The sequence below is a fragment of the Cylas formicarius genome, unplaced genomic scaffold (assembly GCF_029955315.1).
Source record: "Cylas formicarius isolate icCylForm1 unplaced genomic scaffold, icCylForm1.1 PGA_scaffold_8__14_contigs__length_24414737, whole genome shotgun sequence".
Classification (NCBI taxonomy): Eukaryota; Metazoa; Arthropoda; class Insecta; order Coleoptera; family Brentidae; genus Cylas; species Cylas formicarius.
In genome coordinates, this window is record NW_026844361.1 from 1706523 (window position 1) to 1734007 (window position 27485).

Consider the following 27485-nt stretch of genomic DNA (forward strand, 5'->3'; position numbering starts at 1 on the left):
TGGATTCGGGACAACTTGTGTAGGAAAAATATTATATGCACAACAACCCTTGCTTGGCACGAGAGTAAGCTATTTCCTTGACTCATAAATATCACCTACCTCCTTTGTGTGAATAACTATTTAGTACAAATAGTAAGGAAATAATAAATAACATTCCTTATCATGAATGAAGCTGTCAGGGAGGCTGATAGCTTTAGAAGAGCATCCATATATGCGGGCCACATAAGCTATAGAAGAGGTGGTAAACACTAGATAAAGTAGGTAGATATTGTGATCAGTTGTAAATCGCGGACTTGCTTTCTGGTCATTCTATTTGCTGATGGTGGTACTCAACAGCCCATATTTAGAGTACTAAATGGTACCTTTTTTTCTAACCCGACTAATAAAATTTATCAAATAATTGCACATTCCTGAAAAATATTATCTTGTTGGTAAAATGTTACCAACTTATTGATATTGATATTTTTTCTGCTGAATTTGTGACTGAAAATTTTGCATCTTGAACATAAGAGAGATTTTTGTTGATAGGAGGGCGTTTTTGGTCTTTATTTCCAAACAAGTCAAAATAATAATTTCTTTTTTAGGTAAAACTAGAGTAGACACCAGCAAATCTTTAATCTTCAGTGGTAGTAAAAACAACATTACAAGTTATAGAGAAGCCAGGCACAGAATTACCAGCGATCATAAGTTTTTAGAAAGAACTTAAGGCATAGTAACATTTTGTCAACAAGTAAAGTGCTTCTGATCTAAATTTTGTTTTGAATTTACAGTTACTGATATTTTTTTTTTACTTTTTTTAGTTATTTTACTAATAATTAACAATAGTTTAATTTATTATAAATGAACATTTTTTTGTATTGCTTTCAACTTCTTTTTTGCAATTTTCAATCCTCTCAAATCAAGTAATATAAAAGTTTCTTGAAAATAGTAACACTGAAGCATCTTATGTCAGACGCCATTGTGCAAATAAAAAATAAATATTATTATGTTCCTAAAAATGGCAGCATATATTTTTATTTAATATCTTATTGTGTTTATAAGTAACAATGTACTTTATTCTTTTCAATAAAGGCCTTATTAAATAATTCATGTATTTATTCATTTAGATTTTTACATTGTGTTCATTCTCCAATGTGCCACTATATCTTCTGTGAACTTCAAAATGAGTTAATAAAACACTATATAAAATGCTATTATAATTAAGGGTAAGTCGTAGTTGTAACATAGACCACAATCTTGCCTACAAAACCAGACTGGAGTGTGCATCTGGAAAAAAATATTTCTTAATAGGACATCTTCCTTTTAGAATGTTCCATGTGAGCTTACACTTTTAAAAAATCCCGAGCATTTCTGGAAAAGTAACTTTTGGTTAATTACATTTAAATCCAGATTGCAATAAAATATCGCTAAATGCAATTTGTACATGTATTTTTAGCATTTAACAATTGTTGTTAAATATGTTTAGCGGGGATTTTTTTGCGGTAGCCACCATGCAATTTTTGCTAGGTTAAACCAATAAGTTTAATAAAAACAAATGGTGCAAATAGCACTTAAAAAACCAAAACGCTAAAATACTTACAGAATTATACTAAGGACGCCGATCCGTGTGCTGTAATTTAGCATATTAACTCTGCACTTGTCGCTAATGTTTTTAACAACGCTTTCTACACCTTAATTCCCTTTTTGCCTGAAAATTTAATGAGAATTCGACATATTTTGAGAAAATACTGCGGTAAAAATGCAGCATCCAAACATTGACGACCAGCCAGCGGCCATGTTGGTTATTGGAAGCCGCAAGTCCTTATGGGTCGGACGTCAAAAAAAGCAATTAGAGCTGCCATTGGTTAAAAACGAAATTTCAAATCTCGTGCATGCCCATATTGAACAGACCTCAAATTTTTGTTACATAGTTGCTTCACAAGTTCCTGTACTAGGCATGGAAGCAAATATGCAAATTTTTTTTGACAAGCTCCATTCAACCTGCACATGCGCGAGATTTAAAATTTCGTTTTTAACCAAGACCTTGCGGCTTTCAACAAACAACATGGCCGCTGACAGATCGTCCATGTGTGGATGCTGCATTTTTACATCATTATTATCTCAAAATATATCGAAATCCTAAGTCAAAGACGGAGTTAAGGTGTGGAAAAGCAATTCAGAATTGTAGCACCCGGGGTAAATATAATTCTATAATTAATTGGGCGTCTTTGTTTGTTCGTTCGTTCGCAAAGCGTTAGTTTTCATATACTCATAGGTTGAAATAACTTTGAGATGCTAGATAATCGCACATTAAGAAACATCTAAGTGGAAAATATGTTCAACAAGTACCTCCTATAGACAGTAGTTGACAATGGGTATTTCCTATGCTTGTTCTAGCAAAAATTCAACTTGTAGATTAATTGGTTTCTTGTATTTTCTGTAATTCTTGTACAATAAAACCTATTACTCGAATATTCTTCGTAACTATTTAAGTGTACCTAAAAATGTAGGGAATTCTGTTTAGTAAATTCACATGTCAATATTTGTGTAAGTTTATTTTCCAGTTTGATAAATATCCTATTTTCCTATATTTGCCACATTTGCTGTAATTTCGTAAAAGAACAAAGTACAAATTATACAAGTTTGTGTGTGAGTACGGTACGGAGATATTGACACCAAAAATGAAAACAGCAATGGCATAGGACAATGACAATAGTAATTATTTATCACGGCGTTGCCAATTATGTTCGGATTTCAGAGATTGATGTTGCGGTCTTATAAAAATTAATCAATTTTACAGAAAAATTACGGTAATGTAGCAACTCAACCAGTTGGGGGAGACGCATGCGCAAAAGATCCATACCTTCTCTACGATAATATCATAGCTACCTGCGGTACATCAATTTTTACCGTAGTAGGGCCACTATATTACATATAATCATCAATCTGTGTTAGTATGTACAGTATTGTCAGAAATAAATAAGGTAACTATTTTAGATATTTAATAAATCCTTTTTCCAATGCCTACCTTCATGAAAATTTTTAAAAAATAACCTCATACTGTTATACATTTTTGAGAAGCTCATACCAAGCGGAATCAAATTGCTCTGTAAGATATGGGATGTTTTATTAAAAAAAAACTTTTTCGTTCAAAGAGACGAAACCACTTAGAAAAAAAACTTACTATGCCACCGAATGCTACTTAAAAATATATATCGGGTGTGCTTTTCACCTTTTCGACTTTTCATGTGATACCCGAAATACGAACAGTGCCCCAAAACTTAAAATTTAAACAATCATTCTGTATTTTAAAATGAAAATTTTGTGAACGTCTCCTTTCGTTTTACAAAAAGTAATTAAAATGAATTCACCAAAACGGCACCACCTATATATAAACTGTATAAACTGATTGAGCAGTGCATCACCTCCTTAGTCTGTGGTTTAATTTTGGTGGCAATACCTGGATCAGTAGCGTCACAACACAATTTTATATGGGGCAGTCAAAGTATGGGAAAAAAATACATAATCTCAATTTCTGCCTAAACGAGCATAAATTTTGTGGACCGTATTTTTCCAAAATATGCCCGGATCTCATTAAATGTTCAGGATAAACTATTTAAGTGTAAGGAGATTGTAATTTAGTAAGAAAATGGAGTAAAATTTAGAGGTATGCATTCCCATCTCTACGAAAATATCATAGCTGCCGGAGATTATCTAATAGCTAAATATTATAAGTCTCTCCTGTGATTAAGAAGTGTCTAGTCGTGTGGGTACTGCTTTCTATTGCTCAGCGCGGGCGGATCGTTGTACCTCACGTTTTGCGCCTCCTTGGTGCTCCATAATATCGTTTTCATGAGCCGAGCAGTTCGTTCGAAAATATGTCACTATCGATTTTGCTCTTCGATTTGCCGATAGCAAGGACTGTTACAAGATTTTGTTTAAATGTTTTTTATTAAAGCCTTTCTTTTGTTTTTGGGATCGTCGACTTCAAGTTATTGCGAATTTAAAAGTTTATCAAAAGACTGAGCCTTGACCCACTTAGGTATTTTCCAAAAACGGATTCGCGATTGTTATTTTCGCAAAAGCAAACAGATTAACGGCCTGAGTTTTGTTCAAATAAAACCTAGTTTTCTTGACACGCTCACTGTGTATGCTGTATGTCACTCTGAATCTCAGTTGCGTTTGAAAATTATTTGATCATTCTCAGTCTTAGGTTTCACAATTACGGGGGCGTACCACGGTGATCGTTTGGAAAGAAAGTAAAAGGTAAGCACGCCTTTACCATTAAAGCTGACTAATTTTTGTTTAAAATTTGTGAAAATATAACTGATTTATCTTGGAATCCCGTATTATCTCTTGCACATTACCACTCAGCAGTAAAATGGTAAATTTTAACTATATCAGCTAAATGACATGCAACCGCTGGGTTGCCAAACTGCCATATTTATTCGTTATATAATTTATTCGATATACCAAAAAGCCTCAAAGAAATCTGCCTTAAAGGCTTCTGAAAATAAACGAAATAATTCCTGATGCTCCGCACAGTCGGCATTTCCAGGTCCGCTTATCTTTTAGGTAAAAGACATTGTTGTGTGTACAACCTACTACTTTTAAATAGACGCCTCCTTGCTAGCCTCACCTCATAAAAGCTGAAGTATGCAAAATTGAATTTTAAATATAACTTAAAACTTAGTTCTTGAAGGGTCCAATTTTCCAACATCATGGCCTGATCATTTAAAACTGCCGATATCGGCAATATTAAATATACCTAGGAACACGACCTAAGGAATGATTTGGCAACAAGGATCGAAAAATATAACGAACCATGGTTGCGGCAACTAATAATTTTGGTTATGTATGATTTCTTTTTTGTTAAGGTTACATTAATTGCGAATTGTTTCATTATTTAAATGAAAAAAATGCGTTTGCTCCAATGCAGTTTTAAGATACAAAAGAAAAACAGGCTTAAATCTTGGATGGATGTCAGTAATGGGCGACTATCCACGTTATATGTGCTCACTTTAAAAACAAAGAAACAGTTATTCTGTGAAATTAGTTCAAATGTTCCGGCTGAACATATGATTGGTGACTAGTTTAAATTCAAAGAAACTTGGCTCTGCTTTAATCATATTTTAACTTATGCAACTTTGTCGACGTAGAGATAAAGTGCATAAAATTATGTTAGGCGTATTATTTATTTAAAGGCATTGTTAATGGTGCGCTTTGATCCTAAAAACTGGCCCATCTCTGATTTTCGCAACAAAGGTAAAAATCATTCCATCAATTATAACCAGACAAAGTATATTTGCTTTAATATCGGAGATTACAAACAAGCGTTGTTTGTTCCCCAATTTGATAAGATTTATTACAAACAAACACACATTAATGGGAGTTTCATATTGGGAGAGTTATTTGTGTCTATAAGCGAATTAATTGAATCAAATTTACAAGGTAGCAAAAATTCGATGGTTTCGTTTATTTTTCATGACTAAAATTTTCTAGATGTCTCGAAAGGAAAGCCCCGGTCCTAACGGCAACATCAACAACGGTTACAGCCCGAATCTTTCTGAAGGCGCCGGAGACCCGGGTGAGGTGCCAACTGAATCTACATTATTAGCGCCAAATCAAAGCTATTTTGCTGATGAACGAATACCGATACCGGAAGTATCCCATGTAAGTGTCGCGTATGAAAATAAATCGGGCCTAAGGTTATCAATTTTAGTCTGGGTTTAGCTTCAAAAAACTATGGGCCTTTACTGGCCCCGGGTTTCTGATGTCCATAGCTTATTTAGACCCGGGAAATATAGAAAGTGATCTTCGGAGTGGCAACGTGGCGCAATATAAATTGTTATGGGTACTTCTGTGGGCAACATTTTTGGGGTTATTGATGCAAAGGTTATCGGCACGGCTAGGAGTCGTCACTGGTCTTCATCTGGCCGAAATGTGCCACAGACAATATAAGAAGGTTCCACGAATAATTCTGTGGTTGATGATTGAAATTGCCATAATTGGGTCTGACATGCAAGAAGTCATCGGCACAGCGGTTGCTATTTATCTTCTCTCCGCGCAGAAGTGGGCCTCCAGCTTAAGTATACAGGGTGTCCCACTGAAAATTTCGGCGATATATTATGGGAAAACTATAAATAGCAAAAATTTTAAAATTTTGGATTAATCTAATGGCAGATATCCCAGACATGGGTACCAACTTTCTTATTTGGAATGGAACACCCTATATATTAATGCTTTTACGTATGGGAAAAATGTACAAATATTGCTACTGAGTCTTTCAGGGTAGGTATTTTTCTAGTAGCTTTGAAGAATGCTATATAAGGGCAATATATAAAAAGAATGATAAAGAGGGGATAGACAGGCTTGCTGTCAGTTTTTTTCAAGAATTTATGAAAGAACTAGGCATATTGTTTCTAAGAAAGTTCAATAACTTCCTTGAGGTCCAGTTTGACTTCCAAAAAGTTAAATCTACATAAATATAGTATATTTCTCCATTCAGAAGCTGTATGAAAAGTATAAAATTACTAGCTGGTGAAACTTATCTTAAATGTGGACTGAAGCCTTAGGATTGACTAACCTCATATTTGGAGGGACAGTTGCAGAAAGTGACTCTAAGAGAGGGATGCCATTAAGTTGACTCAGTGTGTGTGTTAAAAGGGGTGGGTGTACCACAGAGTAGCGTCTTGGAGCCGCTCCTAATCTTTGTTGATAAGGAAAAACAGTCCATTGGCAATATTTGAATTTGAACACTAGAATTTTCTGGAAATCCAATAACCATAACGTATGGACCTTTCCCTTTAAAATAAGAAAGTTGACGCCCTTCCCCGGTATATCCCGTTGTATCGCCATTTTGATTGGGCCTGCCAACGTTAGTTTAATTGAAAATTTTGAAATTTTCGCTACTTACAGTTTTCTCATACCATATCGACGAATTTCCCGGTGAGGCGCCCTGCATGTTTATTGTTAAAAATGGTGACTTGTAGGATACCAATTTGGGGTGGAGTTATTATAACAATCATCGACACTTTTACGTTTTTATTGTTCGACAAGTACGGATTGAGAAGGTTGGAATCGTTTTTCGGGCTCTTAATTACAATCATGGGCGTGACGTTTGGTTTTGAATACGTCAGATCTAAACCTAACGCCATAGGAGTCGTCCAAGGTCTGTTTGTACCGTGGTGCGAAGGTTGCGACACCAGAGCTCTAGTGCAGGCAGTTGGAATTATAGGTATTGTTGTAGAAATTCTACGAAAGCGTTTATGTCAGAATTTTTGACAAATAAGTCAGAAATTTTGCAAAATGAGTCAAAATATCTGACTTAATTCTCTTGTAAAGGACAGTGCCAATCGAAACATCAGATTTACAGGTGTTTTGATTGTCCCTCTCCCTTAGGAGAGACTTATGTCATATATTCAGACGTATTAGTTATAAATTTTGACCTAATTCAGAAATTCTGAATTAATTTCCACAGATTTCATGTTGTTTTTCAGAAATTCTGATTTATTTCCGAAAAATTCACATAATTAAACTTAAACCTTATTTTTGGTTGCCTTTCGGCGCCTTTGTAGGATTTTTAAATTTTATTTTTAACTTAATTTAAGTTTACCCATAGAGCTAAATCTTCTATAACAAACAACGTAATGTCGGAAAAGGAAGAAAAAGAAAATTAGGGTCTGGCCTGCCTGTGACCATGGCTGCAGATTTTTTAGTAGTCCGTACTAGCACATTCAAGTTTGAAATGGCGCTAAAAGTGTTTTATATTGGTACTTTCTAGCAATGATTTTTGTAAATGACTTAAAATTTATGTTCTCAATTTTGTTTATGTTATCAAGTAATGACTTTTGGTTAAAATTAGAAAAAACATTTGACACCGGTATTATACGTAATCTCTTGTAAAAGTAATTTAAAAAAACTCTGTACTAAGTAATTTTGACTATAGAGAGTAACTGAGATAGAAAAAAGGTGGAAATGGAGAAAGTTCTACGGAATTCTATTTTTTGCAATTTGATGCAGCTAAACTTATTATTTATGCCATTTTATTACGTTTGGCGTTGTTGGCGATTTTGTATGCCCTGTTTTAAGATGTCATTAGAAAGCTTCATATTTTTGGTACTTTTCATAACGTGGAGTGCGATACTTCATTGGTTTTTGGATATCAGAAGCTTTTAAAATTCGGATCCGAATCGAAACGTTCTGAACAACCAAAAGAGATTAAATCGCAAGCGGAAATACGATTTTCTAAAAATTTTATTTGTTTTAACCAGGAAATTATACATGGGGTTATATCAGACAGTCCTTTCTTATCCAAAAATATTTCGCGACGACTTCAAAATATGCGGTCATAACACATAATCAAATTTTCAAAGATACTTTTGCAAAAATTTGAGGGTTTAGTAGTAGTATTTTATTTAATTCTATTTACAAATCTTCTGTATCCTTCCTGCGTCGGTCGTTGATCAATCGAACTTGCTGACGTTTCACCAATCATCCTTTTAGCTACTTCAGAGCTTAACTGAAACTGACTTGACATATTGGTGACAGGTAAAGACCTGAGTCGCGGTTAAGATTGTTTGGTTGCTTATAGAATTCTCTAGATTTTCGGATTTTTCGTTGGTAGAAGAATTGATTAGATGCAAGAATTTTCAAATAATTCTTCCACTAGTGAAAAATCCGAAAATCTGGAGAAATCTATAAGCAACCAAACAATCTTAAGCGCGACTCGGGTCTTTACCTTTCACCAATCTGGGAATCAGTCAACCGAGACAATGTTGCTCCGCCCCCCTCTAACAATATATAAGCACTGAAGAATCCAACAAGATTATTGGCGAAACGTCAGCAAGTTTGATTCGTCAACAACGACGCATGAGGAAAGCAGAAGATTTGTAAATAGCATTACTGTAGCCTGGGAATTGTTTCTTTGAAAAATTTTATTTAACTATTGTAACAAATTGGCGCTTCCAAATTATCATGAAAACAGTTATTACTTTTGACAGTAGTATCAAAAGCTTATAAAAGTATCTGTGGGACCACTTGAAAAGTTTCCGATCTAACAATGATGCAACATATTTTTTCGCATTTTTTGCCTCCTCATTTGACGAAAATCTTTGTCCTCCGAGCGCAGTTTTCAGACGAAGGAACAAAAAGAAGGAGTAGCTTGGGGCTAGATCTGGTGAGTAAGGCGGATGGTCAAGCAGTTCAAACTGCAATTCGTGGGTTTTCGCCATTGAAACCGCTGAGGTATATCTTGGTCAAACAGGATTTTTTTTACAAATGTGACCGTTTTTTCGCAATTTCTGCCCTCAGCTTGTCAAGTAATGATGTATGGGTTTTCCTTTATGATTAAGATGAGTTCATGGCTATTCCAAAAAAAGTCATCTTCATTTTCCCAGCCAGTTTTTGCTTTTTTTAGAGCCGGTTTCCAATTCTTCGGACATTTTCATAATCTCTGCTATCTCTCTCACTTTAATTCAAGGGTCGTTTAACACGATTTGATAAACTTTAGCAATATTATCGTCGATAGTTTACAGTTTTTGGACGTCCCGAACGTTGATCATCTCCTATGCTCTTATGGCCACGTTTCCGTTCACCTGCCGAAAATTTGACTGTGGTAAATGACGGTTCAGGGTCCCCATACACAGAGTTTAACTCAATTTTAATTTGCGTAGGCGTATTGCAATTTTTTCCATTTTCACGAAAACACTCACATAGGCTCCCTGAAATTACTGTCAACTAAAAACCGTCCAAAATGGCTGAAAATTTGGTAAGTAAGATCTTCAAGGGAGGTCGAAAACTTTTCAAGTGACCCTCGTATTAAATACGAAAAGTTCGGGATTATGAAGAGGCGAGTAGTAATTGACTCCCGAAAAACAAAAACAAAAAGTTTTTTTGTTTTCGAGTTGTATGTCTGCTTTTTAGGTGCCGTCATAATGCCGCATAACCTGTACTTGCATTCGGCCCTCGTAAAATCGCGCGACATTGACAGGACGAAAAAGGACCAAGTGCGCGACGCTAACCGCTACTTTTTCATCGAAGCTTGCATCGCCCTACTTGTCAGTTTCGTCATTAATATATTCGTCGTGGCCGTCTTTGCTCACGGACTCTTTGAACAAACCAACGCGGATATCGTGAGTATTGACGGTCGATATGTGAAAGAGTGATACTAGTTTTACACCGACAATTTCTTCATGAAGTAATTTATGACGTTGGTCGACGAACAAATTTGACAAGTATTATACACTATCAAATTCTCGTGAAACAAATTCAACAAGTTCTTTATTTATTCACAAATTTTGGAAAACTCTGAAGTATTTAAATATATGCCGCAATGTAAGTTGTTGATCTACTGGCAGTGCGCAGGACTTTAGCAATTTATTTCTTAGGATGCATCAACTTAATGGTAATTGTCATAATATTGTCTCGTTAATAAAACAGAACTATAGCAATCAATCATAATGTCACTATGCTGCGACTTTTAATTTTCATTCTGTACACCACTTCGAGAGGTGGAGAAAATTTTACTTGGTCTCAAAAACCGCGCCACCGAGTCCACATATCACTTTTATTATAAAAATAATGATAAAAATGGAGATACTGTTTGGTTCTTTTGGACTATAGTAAAGCTTTTGACACTGTAAACCATAAAACTTTGTATACAAAGCTTAAGTATTTGGATTTCAGTGTGTTGTGTTAGCTAATGGAGCTTCACAGTTCGTACCCGTAACTCAAGGCGTTGCTCAGGATAACATATCGGGACCTATTCTTTTGTCTTTATACATCTTTGACTTTTCGAAATTCATTAAACACTGTTCAACACATCAATACTCTGATGATACTCAATTATATATTTCCTTCAAACGACAACTTAATGGGGATCTTTCGGTGATTAGTAAAATTTCCACGGCTCATAGATTAATACTTATTAACTAGAAAACGAAGTTGATTAGTTTTGGACGGAATATAGTTGAGCTTGGTAATCTTGCTAATTTCAAAATAAAACTCAATGGGAGTGATGTTAGTCCTATTAGAGTGGCTAAAAATTAAGGGTTAAGCATTAATTATGATCTAAGCTTTTTAAAGCATGTATCCGATATTCTGAAAAAGTGCTGAGACTGAAACTTTTATATATGGTATATAAAAATATGTAAAATGTCTGTTTGAGATTTACATACACTTCGCGGGAATATGATCATGTCAGTTCTCCCTATGCAGATTCTTAATGGTTCAAAATCCAAGAGAGGTTCGAAATTCATTTCTGTTGTTTCTGTTGCTTTGTATCAGAAACTTATAACCAGTGCATGTATGCATAAAAGCAAACTAGTCATTGCAAGCTACTCAACATTGCTTTTCTTATCAGCCCTTAAACTTCTTAATAAACTCCAACATGGCTCAATATTTTTGTTCGGTCGTTTTTTTTTTTTTTTTTTCGCAAAAATCAGATGTCTCGAGTGGTTCTATGAACAACTATGTGGAATACCACCATCCTTGATAATTGTTCTTCTGACTGTTCTCTTAGAATAGACATTATTATTATTATTAAATAGAGCTTGTTCTAATTTTCATAAATTTTTGCTTAACTGAAACTTCTTATTCTTTTTATTCCTACGTTAAGTCCAATGACTTGTGTTTACTGGATAATATTTAATCTTATTGGTGATTCTGATGACTAGCTATCTTGCCATCTTTTTTGTGGTCTTCCTCTTGATCTTTTCCCTTCGGGTTTTCCATCTCTTGTGATCTTTGCTAATCTGTGCTCTTCCATTCTCGTTATGTGTTGATTCCAATTTCTTCTTCTCTCTCGTCCCCATCTTACTCTATCTTGAATATTACATTGTTGCCGGATATCTTAATCTTAATCCTAATTAATAATATTTTTATTTCAGTTGTTCTTAGCGCTTGTTTTGTTTTCTTTGTATCGGGTCTTGTTTCTATGGCATACGTAAGTATATCTGTGTTGAGGTTTGTGTTGGAAGAACATGTTGTTAATTCTTAGTTCGTTGTGTACACATAATTCTATTACCATTTCACCTCGGTCGTTATCTTCATTAAATTTTTCTTTTACTGTGAGGGGACGGTACTAAAAGATTCCCATATATCAGTGAAAGGTAGACTTGAATCGCGGTAAGATTGTTTCGTTGTCTATGAAAGTTCCTTAAAAAAAAAAAAACAGTTCAAAAGTTTTATATTTTCAAATATGTGAAAATTACAATGTCAAGGTGTTACACATTCATTAACAAAATGTTCTTTAAATTCTTCCCGAACTGACAGACAAGAGGCTTTTCCTCAGTTACCACGTTGCTGTGTTAAACCATATTTACAAATATAATTTCTTAAAAAATTATGAATAACATAACAGAACATTATATCTTTAACTTTTTGAAAATTTATATTAATAGTTAAGAAAATTCTGCAGCGATTAGCAAGTTGTCCAAAAGTATTTTCTACAACTCGCTTTGCCCTGCTTAATTGTTAAATCTCTCTTCTCTAGTCATATTTCTAAATGGATAAGACTTCAAAATGTGTTGAGTGAGTGGAAAAGATGCATCAGTTAATGTAACATGAGGGCCTGATTTGGAAAACTTCAAGTAAGTTAAGGTTATTATGTGCTAAAGCTTTTGCCTAAAAACTCGACCATCAGTTATAGTTAGCGTCACTAACGCTAGAATCACCTTTATAATTATAGTATAGAGATCCATCAACGCGAAATACCCATACAAGGCACCTATAACATTGGGAATGTTCCTTTTTTTTTTTTCAAGATTCAGTGCTCTATTAAGCCATTTTACACCTCTGTCATTTTGAGATGTCAAATAATTGACCTTCCCAGTTTAAAGCCAGTGCGCGTAGCTAACAATTTTATGAAGAAGTTCATAAATTACTTTATGAATTTATTGTCCGTGTAAAACTATTGTTTAAAGAATTTGAAGCATGTTAATTTGATGGCAACAACTCTCCAATTTTATTTCTTTGTAGCACGCAAAATGTTTAAACCAGCCTTCCATAAATGCGTCAGTGTTTCCCGACACTGGCCCCGAGAGTGAAAAATACGTAGACGCGGACTTGTACAAAGGAGGAATATTTTTGGGCTGTACTTACGGCCTCGTAGCGATGTACGTTTGGGCGCTGGGTATACTGGCCGCCGGGCAAAGCTCAACCATGACGGGTAGGATCCCCAATTGCAACTAACCTCGTTCTTCCAAGATTTCGTTCTTTTTTTAAATAATTAATTTAGATTCGATGAAACTGGAATAGCTGGTACGTTAAATAACCACTTCTTTTTCAAATGTAACCGTTTCGTGCTGTACAGGGTGTTTAAAAATGATTGGGACCAAGAACAGATGGCCGCCACCTGCACACAATTTTTTTTAAATAACATTAATTTTTTTTGTATATTCTCAAATTTAATTTCTTATAAGACATGGTCATTTTCTAGTATTTTCTAAGTGAAAAAGGCGTTATTGTTTAATAAGCCGTTATTAATTTTCCTTATTTTGGTTTTTCTTAAGTAATAGTAATAAAAAACGCAATAGGTTGCTTTTCGTGTTCTTGAAAGTCTTCTTTCTTTTTCGGCTTTCAATCACTGTTATTGAGTTCATTCAAAACTAATATTTTTAGTAATAAATTAATAGTTGGCTATTACTTGGTCTTCAATGAATGAACAATAATACATTTTTTATTTAGAAAATACCAGAAAATGACCCAGTCTTAACAAAAATTAAATTTGAAAATATACAAAAAAATAGGACGGTATTTTTGAAAAAAAAAATGTGTGCAGGTGGCGCCGTATACATATTATGCGTATATCGCCGGTTACTTAGTTATAATGTGTTTTTTTAACGGTATTTGGTCATTTTCGCGGGGTCAAGATTCGAAATTTTAAAAATGGTTATCAATTCTGGAAATAGTTTTGCGACTTGGACGTCTTTTCCACATCACCACGACTTTCATATTTTTGTAATATCTTTGTTACAGCAGCAGCAGTTTTAGAAATATTTAAAGATTTTGCAATTACCGATTTTTTTCTGATTTTAAATAAATTTCAATTTTTTGTTTAAAATCATTCGAAAAGTGACGGCGACTGGGCACATTCCTTTAAAGGCGATAAAAAGGTATATCAGTGGCGTCCCTTAATGTAGGGAAATTAAAAAAGCTCTAGCCCAGTTTTTGCAATTCGAGTTCAATTTTCTACTTTTTTTTTTGTATGTAATATTTCAAAATCGTCTTCAAAAACGTGCTTTTTTAAATTTTAGTCAGTAGCGTTATTAGGTACCAAACTTTCATTTTTTTATGCCCTCTTGCGTTCATTGTTTTCAAGTTTTTTAAAAGGCCTCACTAATCACTAACAGGATATGCCAATTAGCCTTAGAATATCCTACCTACATGAGTCCTATGACAAATACGGGAAGTGTTGTGAAGGATGAACAAGACAAGACAAGAGCTTATGCACCTCTGTAAAAGAAAGACGCAATATTTTGGGCAAATGCGAACTGGATAATCAAAGGCAAAATGAATAGCAACAGGGGATTAGGAAGAAGACGGATTCCCTGGCTTAAGAAGCTGCGATAATGGACAAATATGACCTCCAAATAATTATTTAGAGCTTCAACAAATAATATTAAATGGGCTTCAAGGAAAAGGCACCTTAAGAAGAAGATCTAATTTCGCTACTCATTTAAATTCAGAAAAACACACAGAAAGAGTCCTCATAAAGTAAATAAACATATTCTCCTGAAAAGTTTGAACTACTCTGTGATCTTATTTAAATGAATTTTCATCAAATAAAAACCATCTCATTCAATTTTTGGCGAAGTTGGTGTTGGATTTAATGTCACCTTTAATTCTAGGCACCTACGCGGGTCAATTCGCGATGGAAGGTTTCCTGAACCTTCAATGGTCGCGGTGGAAGCGCGTGCTGCTTACCCGAAGCATAGCAATAGTGCCGACGTTTCTTTTAGCCTTTTTTAGTAACATAGACGATCTGACCAGCATGAACGACATCTTGAACGCGGTCATGAGTATGCAATTACCGTTTGCCACGATACCTTGCATAGCTTTCACGAGCAATCCTCAAATCATGGGCGAATTCGTCAACGATTCGTGAGTACTTTCGACTTGCTTAACGATCGCATATCGAATAATGTTTTCAGTGCCAACAAGGTCGCGTCGATCTTGCTCAGTTTTATCGTTATATCGATCAATATTTACTTTGTCGTATGCACCGTCAACGAGTTCGATCTTTACTGGCTGCCCTTAACGTTAATATCCATCGTGGCCTTGCTTTATATTGTATTTTGCGTGTACCTCGTACTGCACATGGCCGTTTCCATGGGAAACACCCGCGTCTTACAGTACGATTTGGTGAAAAAGTTGGTCGTCGGGCCGGTCGAAGGCAACACGTTGGTGCATCCCGCCAGCTATTCAAGGTAGAGTTATTTTTTAATCTTTATTTAGTGTAAAACGTATCGGTTTGTCAATGGAATGTTAAGCTTCGTTCTCAGAACTATCTCGTATCGCTAGCCAGCATTGATCGGCAGCTTATAAAATTAAAATAAAATTTTTATTTTTATTTTATTTATGTTTGCGTTACGTCGCTGTCGCGTCGTTATGAGAACTTAATGGAATCACTAAGTATAGTATTTCGGTTTTCCTTGAAGAGGGTGATATACTCGGAGAAGAGAGATTGACAAACAAAAGTATTGTCTGCATTGGGATTGAAAAGGAAATTATTCAAACAACAGATAATAAAATAAGCATTACAAAATATTATTTTAAATGTGAAGTCATATTTTATAGTAACAGTTTTTTTTTATGAAATATAAAAGTTTTATTTTATTACTTAAAATAAAACGAACAGATTTTTTTCATACCTAATTGCCTTTACTTAGGTGTAATAAAATGTGATCTTTCAAAACTTCTTGTAATGCTTTATACAGTCCATATATGACATGAATAGTACATAGCTTGTTTGCTAGTACCCAACAATTTTTTTTTTAAATCAATCAGAAAACGGTTACAAAAACTTGGAAACACTGAAAATGCAAACTGCAGTCACTCCTTAACAACAGTGGACTATCGAGAAAGAGCGCATATACCCGCTAAGGCGATTTTATCTTTGTTCTATTGGCTGGTAAAGATTGCATAATAACAGACCCTGTTCTCTTTTTAAAATGTAAAAAAAAAATCTTTTAGAATTAACAACCGACTGCCCTTAAGTTTGATTTATGTAGTCATCTTATTATTATAAGAGAACGGAAAAACGTTTGTAGTAAGAAAGTAATAACTTGTTTTTAACATAATTCCGTTTCAAACAAATACGAAATACATTAAATATTAGGAAAAAAAGAACATCGTTGATGTTTTAAAGTGACTAAGACTAATAATTTACAAACAAATCAATATCAAAATATTGTCAAACGTACGAAAAGTTTTGATTTCTTGTGCCTTTGAAAACGCATTTTTTTCTCTGAGTGCAAATTGGACATCACAAACGCCTAATAATTTATTACAAAATACATATTATTATTAAATAATGATAGTTAACGCTTGACAATAGCAAGATGTTTTTGATCGAATTCGACTAGTCAATTAAGAAGTTCTTAATTGACCAGCCCCAACACCAATCCAGCTACACTTTTCCTAGTTGAATTTATTTTAACTTTTTATGTTACTTATATATTTTTTATGTTATAGGCTTTATTTAGTATTTTTGGAATTTTTTGAACGTTTTGCTGCGTTCCGTGTCTGGGCTCATTCGAAAAAAAAAATATGGTGCTGTTTGTACCGTAGTGCACCCCAATAGCGCATAATTTGGATTGTATTTCGTTTTTTTTTTTCTATTTATTAAGGACACTTTTGTAGAAACGCAGTTGTTAAATGAAAATCGTTATACTTACCAGTATCACTATGGTAAGAGTCCGGGGTCCCAGAATGAGATCTTAGTCCAATTATGGTGGAAAACTGGTACATGTTGTTGGCTTAATAGTCAACGCGCGAGAGCGTTCTTTTTTTCCCAAAATTTAGTTTTGGTGCGTTTATTAGATATAAAAAGCAGTAATGCGACACGATAGACTGCTAGTAGTATGAAAATTAAATTAAAGAAAACAGAGAAATCTTGAAGCATGAAGCAGAAAAGCCTTTTCCTAAAAAGAAATCAAAAAATTCTAAATCAAATAATAATATTAATACCAAATAAAAATAAATAAGAGGTTTAAATCAAAACCGAACACTGTTTATAAGGATTGTTTCTTATTTCTTCCACTAAAGTCTATTTCGTTCCATGTAAAGTCAACGTACCCATTATTATGTATTTGAAAGCATCATATAATTATAGATAACAGATATTACCAACAACTACAAATGTTAAAGTTAAAGTTAATTTTTCAAATAAATTTTCCCAGGCTACTGTAATGCAATTTTAAATCCTTTCACTTAATTAAACAATTAAAAACCATGACATTAGACGTAGAGTCCCTCTTTTTCAAAGCCCCCGATTCCTCAAACTCTCAACTTAGATATATTAAAATCACCTAGAATCAAACCTTCTTATTTCAATGGAACTAATTCGAACTTTTTATCTTCCATCTAAAACCAAAATTATAGAAACGAGATTTTATTTAGTCTCATGGTCAAGAATCCTTCTGAAATTTTCAAAAAATCCGAGAATCCATAGAAATCCATAAACAACCAAATAATCTTAATGGCACCAATATGGGAGTCAGTCAGTTTTGCTTAACTTCTGAAGAAGCGCTAACAAATTGATTGGTGAAACGTTAGCAAGTTCGACTCACCAAAAACCGACGCAGGAGGAAACCAGATTTGTAAGCAAATACGATTCTCAATGGAGTTGTTTTATTAGGATTAGTAATAATAAACCATGTATTGCTTGTCAATTGGTATCGCTGGCGACGCGACGTAGTTCTGAAAATGCGTTTTTAGGTGGTTGGGTTAACTTGCTTTCCGTGTCGGTGGTGTCGACGAGCGGCAAAATCTTAACCCCACTTTTTTATTTTCGACAGCATGCAACCGTCTAACTCGAAATCGGGAAATTTGGTCTGGGTGGATTGTTAAGGTCGAATTGATTTTGCATTGGGCACAACGGAGGCTAAATAAATCGCGTTTTTCATTGTTTAGTTCGAGTCGCAATCGGGAGGGCTACAACTCTGCAATGGAAATCGATAGGTTTTAGTTTATCAACAAATCGAACCTTACGATCTCATTCGAGTCTCATGTCGTCACCGTTACTTTTTATACAATTTTATAAAGCTTTACTCAGATATAAAATAAGTTTAACGTTGTAGTCTAATCCAGTCTTATCACGCAAGCCAAAGATTACTAATTATGTAGAAGTAGCAAAAACAGTGGGAGTCAGTTTAAGAACTGTACAGGAAATTTTGGATAAAATAAAATAATATTCATAATATAGGAATACTAAAAAGTATAAATGAAGTAAACTGTTTATCGTTATGTGCTACTTCGACATCCAGTATTCATTTTAGATCCCACGAGTCCCTTTTTTATTTTGTTGCAGTACTATATTTATGCCAAGAGGAAATACGTAGTTTTTTAAAATTCTTTGAACTAAATGCTGAGTTGTCTAATAGAAATTTGGTATCAGTTTTTCTTTTAGCTCTCTTTTAACCGTTTTCCCGTTCATATTGTCATGCCGCTCCTTTTGACACTTTTTATAGACTACAACAACATTATAGTTAAACAAAATGAAAGAAAAACCAAAGTGTGAAAGTTGATAAATCCTAAAACCCGCTAATATAAGACCGGTTTGGACTATATTTATTCACAAAACAAAGTGACGTAAATTTCTTATCCAGATAGTTGCGACAGCCTGAAAGCGCGTTGGGTTTGATAGTAGAATATTTGCCCATGTGATATTGTACACCATAGATTTTTATATGTTTGTTGCTAGAAATAAGGTAATTTTTCAATAAAACAACTAAAATTACAGATGTTTTAAATATAACCCTGTCAGTGGTAACAATCCCCGCTTTCCTCTCCTTTGCAGTTCACACGCAGTCTCCCCCAAAAAGCGGCGCTTATGATAGTGAATTAAAAAAAAAAACATTTACAGTCATTTAATAATTCCTAAGAGGTTCCAAGTTGTGCTCTTTCCTTAAATGCACATTTCTGTCGTAGTTATCCCGGAACCTCTTCTCGCAGTAGTCGCATTTGATGGGTTTCTCGCCCGTGTGGGTCAACAGGTGCCTCTGCAGCTTGTTATTGAAGGCGAACACTTTCGGACACCTTGGGCACATTAGCTTCTTTTCCGGTTTCTTGATCTTGATGTTCCCCACGTCGTGTTCGAGCTTAAGGTGTCGACGCAACGTCTCCTTTTTCTTGTAGTCCTTGTCGCACAGGTTACATTTGAACAGTCGCTCGTTGGAGTGGCTCAGTAGGTGCATCTGCAGGTCGATCTTCTCGACGAACCGTTTCTCGCACAAATGACAGACGAACGGCTTGACGCCCTCGTGTCTGCGCATGTGCTTTATTAGGTTGTTGTTTAGAGGGAACTTTTTTCCGCACACCGTGCACACGAACTTCCACAGCGCCGGGTCCAAGTGCATTTGGAGCTTGTGCGTCCTAAGATAGTTTTGCCGTTAGCTTTCTATGGTCTACGCAACACCTACACATCACAAGGCCGCGAAACGCTAAAGTATGAGTCATCACATTGAGGAGCTGATAAAATCCAGTCAGAGAAATTGTGAGGTTACGTCGTAGCATGACATCTTTACCTAATTCATTACTGGATGTCGTAAATTGACACAGGAATTTTGTTTGTCAGTGTTTCTAATCGTTATTTATGATTATGCTAGTAATATAGCTGACATACGAATCATTTTTGATTACGTCACTACACGTCTTCATAATATCAAATATAGAGGATAAAAACTATACGTTTTAATTGCTCTATATTATTTTAATGTTTAAAACATACTACAAATATGTAGAATAGGCAAATTTATTTTCTCACCAAGCATGATTTTTTAGGAAGAGGCACTTTTTTTCGTGAACAACATATTTTTGCAAGTATTTTTGATAATCCCGCTTATTTTATTATGACTAAGTAATATAAGTTTTAAGGAGCACTCGAGGAAGCATCGCCATTTTTTGAATGTTGCATTGTTTTCATATACTCTTGCAATATATTTTTTCATACTATTCTTTAGCAGTACTTTATTTCCACGCAGTGTGTTTCTAAAACTGAATCACAACTTCAACTTTTAAATAAGTACAGGTTAGTCTATCTACGACGCTCGTATACCTTCTTATCTCATTCAATATGACACTGAGGAAAAAAAGTTAAATGCAAAAAGTATATGACTAAGCATAAATTTTATTTATAGTATTTTTATGCATACAGGGTGTTCCGTTGTGCCAGGACAGTAACCAAATTTTTTTAAATGTTTTTTTCTAATGAACAATGTATCATTTTATTGCGTCAAATCATATCACAAATATGTGCCTTAGGTATTCAATATTTCTTGATTTTTGGAAGAATGCCAATGAGATTCAACATCAAAAAATTTAAGACCAATGAGCATCTATCTACTGTATCGAAGATTCTAGAAATAAATATGCAAGAACAAGATTATCCCGGATGCACAGTCTGGTTTTCTTAAATCTTTTGGTAGTGTTATTAAGCTTACTAAAATAACTGATGTCTTGTTTTATAGCAAAGGTTTTGATACTGTTGATTTTAAAACTGTTGCTCCTATTCTTTGTTACAAATCTATAGTTGACGCATTACCTTTCTGGAATGACACCATTATTGGTTTTTTTGTTTAATATCAGCCAAAAAAAAAGAAAAAACACTTTTCGTTTCTGCTTTATAACAATCAATGCCGGTTTTCATTATGTGTCGTTCAGAAACATGTATCTCTTAATAATTACGCTCACGATTGCCAACTGCTGCAAATCAAGTATTTCATGCAGCTACAAAGATTATCGAAGACCTAAATTCCATATTCGAAATATCTTCCGCTCATAACCTTAAGCTTAATGCCTATGGCCATGTTATTTCGACTACAATAACAGTTAACAAAAAATGAGGTTGATACGGAGTTTAAACCCTAAGCAACAAATCTGCGATACACCAAACATGTCAATTATTGGCTTCTATCGACTGCTTAAGAAACCCTCGCGAAAAAATAAAACCCATTATTTCACGATTCTCTGCCAGTCGTTAATTATATTCATATGCTAATTTAGTTTGTGCCCGGGCTTTAACGGCGAGGGATATTAACAGACTCATTATTATTATTATACGCAGACAGAAACATCTGAAGATTAAATCTGTGAGATACCTTCACCTCCTCAATATTACATAATATTAAAAACCACACAGCCTTCTCATTTACCTTTTGGGGGTTAAGTTTAAAAGAACCTTTTTTTGTCATGCTTAAATTGTAAAACGTCTTGCTTTCGGGATAATAAAATTGGCACTTTTGGTCCATACTTGCAATTCCCCTTACATACTATTTACAAATCTTACAAAAAAAATCCTCTTATCTTTATCTTTATAAATTTATATATATATATATATATATATATATATATATATATATATATATATATATATATATATATATATATATATATATATATATATATATATATATATATATATATATATATATATATATATATATATATATATATATATAATAATATATCTCGCACGTTCATTTTCGATAATACTGTTACTTTTAATTTTTCACTTTGTCAGTGTCAAACGCCGCAATCAAAACGTTTAAACGAACATATCACATCCAATATCTAGGGCCATTTAATCTCCTTTTCGTGATGACTCACCGATTGCTTACAGTATGTCGTTTCACGTTCTTATTGAAGAGATAGCGTTATAGGCTACACCACATATATAATATCAAAGAACATAGAATAATATTCCTACGTATTTAAAAGCCTATATTTAATTCATTTTTGAACAATAGTTTTTATAAAAGTGACTTTTTAAAAGTGAAAAGGTGGTTTTGGATATTGGCATTACAAAAGCTGAATGCTGCAATACTGCAAATTTGGCGGTTTAAATTTCGAAATGTAATTTCTTGTGTATGTGGACAAATCGAACACCTATTTCATGGTTTGCTTATTTTCTTTTGTGTATCTATGTTCGGGCGAGTGTCCACAGTAAGTAAACGTGCCCATCAAAAGCAAAAAGAATTATCTATGGCAGGTTTTCATCTTCAGAAGTGTGTCAAGTTTGTTTAATTTACACTATAATCTCACACGCCATTTGAGGCAATTATTTTCTTCTACCTTACGTGGTTACCAAATGCCTATATTTCCATCACAACAGCAAATTTACGAATGACTTATGGGGTCTCTTTAAGGACGTCTGTGGTCGGCACTTACCGTAAATTGCTGTGAGTTTTGAAGCAACGCTCGCATTCGCCGCACTTGTACTGCCTAATGACTTCATGTATCTTGCTGTGCTGCCACAGATCATTGGACGATATGAAACTTTTCCCGCACGCCGAGCAAACGTAAGGCTTCTCGTTGGTATGTTTGCGCTTGTGAATCGCCAAATTGTGGTTGCTAAAGTATTTCGCGTCGCACAGGTCGCACTTGTAAGGCTTCTCGAACGTGTGTTTCGACCTCACGTGTATGGTGTACTTGTCGGTCCGCGTGAATGCGAGCTCGCAGTACTCACACTTCTGAGGTTGTTTGTTTTTCCGCAGGCCCCTTTTCTTGCCCAACATCATCTTTCGGACGTCCTTATTCTCTTCCTCGCTGGAGTAGTTGCTGCCCGTCTCCGCGATATCATTTTCAAACTCTTGCAACTCATATTTCTCCGGTATTTCCAGCTTGTAGTCGCCGTTATCTAATTCAGCCTCTTCTTTCAGGTTTACGTGGCTCGATTCCTGTTTGACGCTCCTTTTGGGCTTGACGTGTATCCGGGTTATGTGAAGGTTCAACGTTCTCTTTAGTTTGAAACCTTTACCACAGTCATCACACACGAAGGGAGCCGATTCCTCGATTTTCACTTCTTTGAGCTTGAGTTTTTCCTTGCGGTACTCTTCGTTTTTCAAACAGGTCTGCACGAAATCATAAGCCGCGTCCAGCTTCTCGACGCAGTCGTTGCACAAATTAAATTCCTCGCACCATACCTCGTTCGGGGCGAAAATTTTCAGTTTGTCTACGTATTGCAGGTCGCCTTGATCGCGATCCATCACCCGTTGAAAATACAAGCATTGTTTCAGGCAAACGCAACACGTAGCCAAAACATTCGGCATTTTGCATTTGTTTATAGCCCAGGGTATGTAAACATAACCAATAAAAAGATGGCGTTCTCGGTAGTTCAAATGTACTTTGATTTTATAACGAAAAGAATAACCTCGACAAGTAATGGCAATGGACGAGTGTCCCAAATAAAATTGCGTAAGAAGAAGAAGAAGAAATTTTGAAATTTTTTATTTCAAATTTGGAGGTCGATTCTGTAGTGGAGCATTGCACGCGGCGGTTTAACCTCCGTTCGCTCGCCCAAAAAGTTTGATATCAGTTTCCACGGGGTGGATTTAGTGTTTTGAGTGTTTAGTGTACGATTAAAGTGATAATCGTCGTCGGCCCCGTCGTTTTTCCCTGTTCACGCCGGTATGGAGGCCGGATGGGCCCGGATGGTCCGCGGTGGAAGCGGGGGGAAGCCGATTTTTTTGGTATCGGTCAAAATCGTTTTTTGCTAGCTGAGCAAATTATTGGTTATTTTTCTTCTTTGTACGTGGTGGTCAATGACCAGAAACGAAAATCCTCGACGGAAGTCGGCAATGGGCGAATGATCCTAGCAGTCGAGCCCAACATTTTTGTGAAACGCATAATTACAATTACATTTCTTCGGCAATGGGCGAATGATCCTGGTAGTCGTGCCCAACAGTTATCTGTGAAACGCATCATTGAATTGAATTGAATTACATTTCAAATTTGGACGTTAAATTTGGTATCTTCTTCTTCTTAGAGTGCCGTCTTCAGTTTATTGAAGGTTGGCAACAATCTCGGCGAATGTCTGTCGATCTTGAGCAGCTCGAAGTAGGGAGTGAGCATCCATTCCTGTCCAATCTCTGATGTTTTTTAACCAGGAATAGTTTCTTCTTCCTATGCCCCGTTTCCCCTCAATCTTCCCTTCCATTATCAATTTCAAGAGGTCATATTTACTTCCACGCATTATATGGCCCAAGTAAGCAGTTTTACGTTTCTTGATTATGTGCAACATTTCTCTATCACTCTGTGCTTGCCTCAGCACCTCCTCGTTTGTTATATGAGCTGTCCAGGGTATTCTGAGAAGTCTACGGAGTGTCCACATCTCAAAGGCTTCTAATCTGTTAATGGTGCTAACCTTCAAAGTCCATGCTTCGCAACCATACAATAACACCGGGTGCACATAGCACTTTACAAATCTATATCGGAGTTTTATATTTAGGGTGGGATTACACAATAACGACCGCATCAGGTTAAATGTTGTTCTTGCCTGTTCAATTCTGGATCTAATTTCCACTTCCGGATCTAGGTTGTTACTAATCCAGGTCCCCAAATATTTGAATTTTTCTACCATCTCTATTCGTTTCCCATAAATACTTATATCTATTGGTGGTTCTGGGGTTTTTGACACTATAAGTATTTTTGTTTTAGCGGTGTTTACTTTAAGTCCGTATCGATCTCCGACTGCAACGAGTTGATTCAGTAAGCGTTGCAAAGCTTCAGGACTATCTGCCATTATCGCGGTGTCATCCGCATATCTGAGGTTGTTAAGCGTTTTACCGTTGATCTTAATCCCATCACTTGTGTCCTTTATTGCTTCTTCAAAAATGCGTTCAGAGTATAAATTGAACAGCATTGGAGATAAAATACAGCCCTGTCGTACACCTTTCTGTATGTTTGTTGGCTCAGTTGTTATATTGTTGTATTTTACTATGGCTGTTTGATCAAAATACAAGTTTTTGATGATTGTAATATCGTTTTTATCTAGACCTTTTGCTTCCAATATTTTCAGTAGTTCCACGTGATCTACACGGTCAAACGCCTTCTCATAATCTATGAAGCATGCATACACCTTCTTTTGTTGGTCTCTACATTTTTGAAATAAAACATTCAGGCCAAACAATGCTTCTCGAGTTCCCATACCTTCTCGAAACCCAAACTGTGACTGGCCTATATCCTGCTCGCATTTCCTGAATATTCTTGTGTGGATGATTTTAAGGAACAGCTTGAGAAGATGGCTCATTAAGCTAATGAGTCTATATTCATCGCATCTTTTTGCGTTTGTCTTTTTCGGAATTGGTATGAACTCTGACTTAAGCCATTCTCTGGGAATCACACTGGTGGAATAGATTTCGTTGAAAAGTCGAACCAGCGTATCTATGTGTTCTTCTTCCAAGAGTTTTATTATTTCTATGTGGATTTTATCTGGTCCAGGAGCTTTTCCTATGTTGCTGTTCTTTATTGCTTTCACAACTTCCTGTTTTAATATTTTGGGGGAGTCCTCTAGTTCTCTGGTTAATTTGAATCGGCGTGGTTCTATGCTTTTAAACAATTGCTCTATATAGAATTTCCAGTGTCTCTTGATGTCTTCAATATCCATCACTAGCTTGTTGTTTTCGTCAAGTAGGGTATTTGTGTTATTTTTCCTGTTTCCTCCCACTATTTCCTTTATTTTCTTATGTACAGCAAAATGATCGTTCTTCCTTTCCAGCAGCTCGACCTCCTCACATTTTTCATTCATCCATTGTTCTTTGGCCCTTCTGATTTTCCTTTGAATGTCTTTATTGATTTCTTTGTACTTCTGTGGATTTTTGTTTTTGTGCTTTCTTCTTTCATCCATTGCCTGTAGTATTTCATCTGTCATCCAAACTCTTCTCTTCCCTTTGTCTTTGGTTCCAAGTTCCTCCCTTTCTATGTTACTTAGTATATTTTGTATTTTATTCCATTGTTCTTGAATATCAGTCATAACATTGCTAGTTATTTGCGAAAATTCTTCGTTTACACGCAGTCTGACCCTTTCAAGCATGGCAGGGTTTTTCAGATTTTGGATATCAACAGCTGTGGCGGAGGGCTTTTGAAGCCTTTTTAGTTTTACATGTATACCACCGATTAACGGGTTATGATCACTGTTTATATCAGCTCCGGGATATGTTTTAACTCCTTGTATGGCATTTCGGTACCTATAATTTACTAGAATAAAATCTATTTGGTTCCGGACAGTATTGTTTTTGTTGTGTTGAGGTGATTGCCAAGTGTAAAGTCGACGTGGGGGTAACTGAAACCAGGTATTCGTGATTACCAAGTTTTCCTCTTGACAGAATTGCACTAGAGTATCTCCTCGTGTATTTCGCTGCCCTAAACCGTATTTTCCGACAACATTCTCTACCTCTCCTTCCCCCACTTTGGCATTGAAATCGCCCATGATTATATTGACTTCAGACGGTTTAGTATATCTTAAGAGTTCTTTAATCTCACGATAGAAGTTTCTGATTTCTATGTCTGGTTTATCCGCTGTTGGGGCATATACCTGTATTATGTTAATGTCTACAGGGTACGATTTCAACTTAATAAGCATTGTCCTGTCAGAGTGTGGAATAAATGTGATTACCGATTTGTCAATATTCTGTGATAATATAATAGCAACTCCGTTTTCGTGTTGTTGATGATCATTTCCTGAATAGTACACTGTGTAGGAATTTGACTGGATTTTGCCACTATCTGGCCATCTTACCTCGCTGACTCCGAGGATATCTATTTTCAATCTTTGCATCTCCTTGATTGCATTGTTAAGTTTCCCAGCCATGTACAAACTTCTTACATTCCAGGTTCCGATTCTCATTTTTGCCTTAGATTTATTTTCCTTAGATTTATTTTCCACTTGCGGGTGGGACCTCCTCGCGGGTATTCTTAGCACCCCTTGGCTATTTAAAGCCTGCCGCGGACTAGGGGCCATTGCCTTATTTGTTTCCGCCATGATTGTCTGTCTTGGGATTGGATTAGTGTAGTAGTTTCCCCTGGCTTTCTACACCGCTGTACAAACGCCGTTTACATGGATTCCATTGCGCCGTTTGCTATCTGAGCCACGGCCATGTAGGTCAATATGGATCGATGCCCGTGTTCAGTTTTGAGACAGCCAGCTGCCGCCGCTCAGTGCTAGTTTTGGTCCGCCACGACTATTTGATTTCATCGTTACCACCCATATCTGGGAGGCGTTCCCCTATCCGCCACCCGGGGAGGCGCCCGATGGGGGACTAGCAACCCCGCACGGGAAATTTGGTATGGTATTGTGATTTTACGAGGTATTTTGTAATTTGCGATGTGTGTGTGTTTGTTACTGAAAAAGCCACAAATTAAAAGAAATAGTATTCGCGAAAACGTGTAAATAGTTTAGATCATGTCCGGTAGTTATGTACAATGATTTCTACGTAATAAGGATAGGACACCGTGAGATCTACGATGTCAGCATTTGGCCACGATGGTACTATGAAGAGACCATAAGA

The 27485-nt window shown here is 35.6% G+C and overlaps 2 protein-coding genes across 5 annotated transcripts; one reads left to right on the forward strand and one right to left on the reverse strand.

The window, feature by feature from the left end:
- Positions 1-4166: 4166 nt before the first annotated feature.
- On the forward strand, positions 4167-18940 carry LOC132705831 (protein Malvolio-like). Of its 4 annotated transcripts, none has more exons than XM_060676744.1 (9): positions 4167-4245; positions 5482-5652; positions 5702-6051; positions 6972-7216; positions 9904-10112; positions 12958-13147; positions 14829-15081; positions 15132-15407; positions 18115-18940. In XM_060676744.1, exons 2-9 carry the CDS (start codon positions 5482-5484, stop codon positions 18167-18169), a joined length of 1749 nt encoding a protein of 582 aa, XP_060532727.1. In that variant the 5' UTR covers positions 4167-4245; the 3' UTR covers positions 18170-18940. The 4 variants fall into 4 exon arrangements, with proteins under 4 accessions (XP_060532727.1, XP_060532728.1, XP_060532725.1 ...); XM_060676745.1 differs by lacking the exon at positions 4167-4245 and adding an exon at positions 5055-5244 and having other exon boundaries at positions 18000-18940; XM_060676742.1 differs by lacking the exon at positions 4167-4245 and adding an exon at positions 5055-5244.
- Positions 16797-23302, reverse strand: LOC132705832 (zinc finger protein 664-like). The gene is made up of 2 exons (XM_060676746.1): positions 22369-23302; positions 16797-19575 (listed from the first exon to the last, which is right to left on the reverse strand). Exons 1-2 carry the CDS (start codon positions 23247-23249, stop codon positions 19071-19073), a joined length of 1386 nt encoding a protein of 461 aa, XP_060532729.1. The 5' UTR covers positions 23250-23302; the 3' UTR covers positions 16797-19070.
- Positions 23303-27485: the final 4183 nt, after the last annotated feature.

Coding starts and splice junctions, on each gene's coding strand:
- LOC132705832 (XM_060676746.1), bottom strand. CDS start 23,249: ATGCCGAATGTTTTGGCTACGTGTTGCGTTTGCCTGAAACAATGCTTG. Junction 19,576..22,368: donor AAAACTCACAGCAATTTACG/GTAAGTGCCGAC, acceptor AAACTATCTTAG/GACGCACAAGCTCCAAATGC.
- LOC132705831 (XM_060676744.1), top strand. CDS start 5,482: ATGTCTCGAAAGGAAAGCCCCGGTCCTAACGGCAACATCAACAACGGT. Junction 6,052..6,971: donor TATCTTCTCTCCGCGCAGAA/GTGGGCCTCCAG, acceptor GGTGACTTGTAG/GATACCAATTTGGGGTGGAG. Junction 15,408..18,114: donor CATCCCGCCAGCTATTCAAG/GTAGAGTTATTT, acceptor TTCATTGTTTAG/TTCGAGTCGCAATCGGGAGG.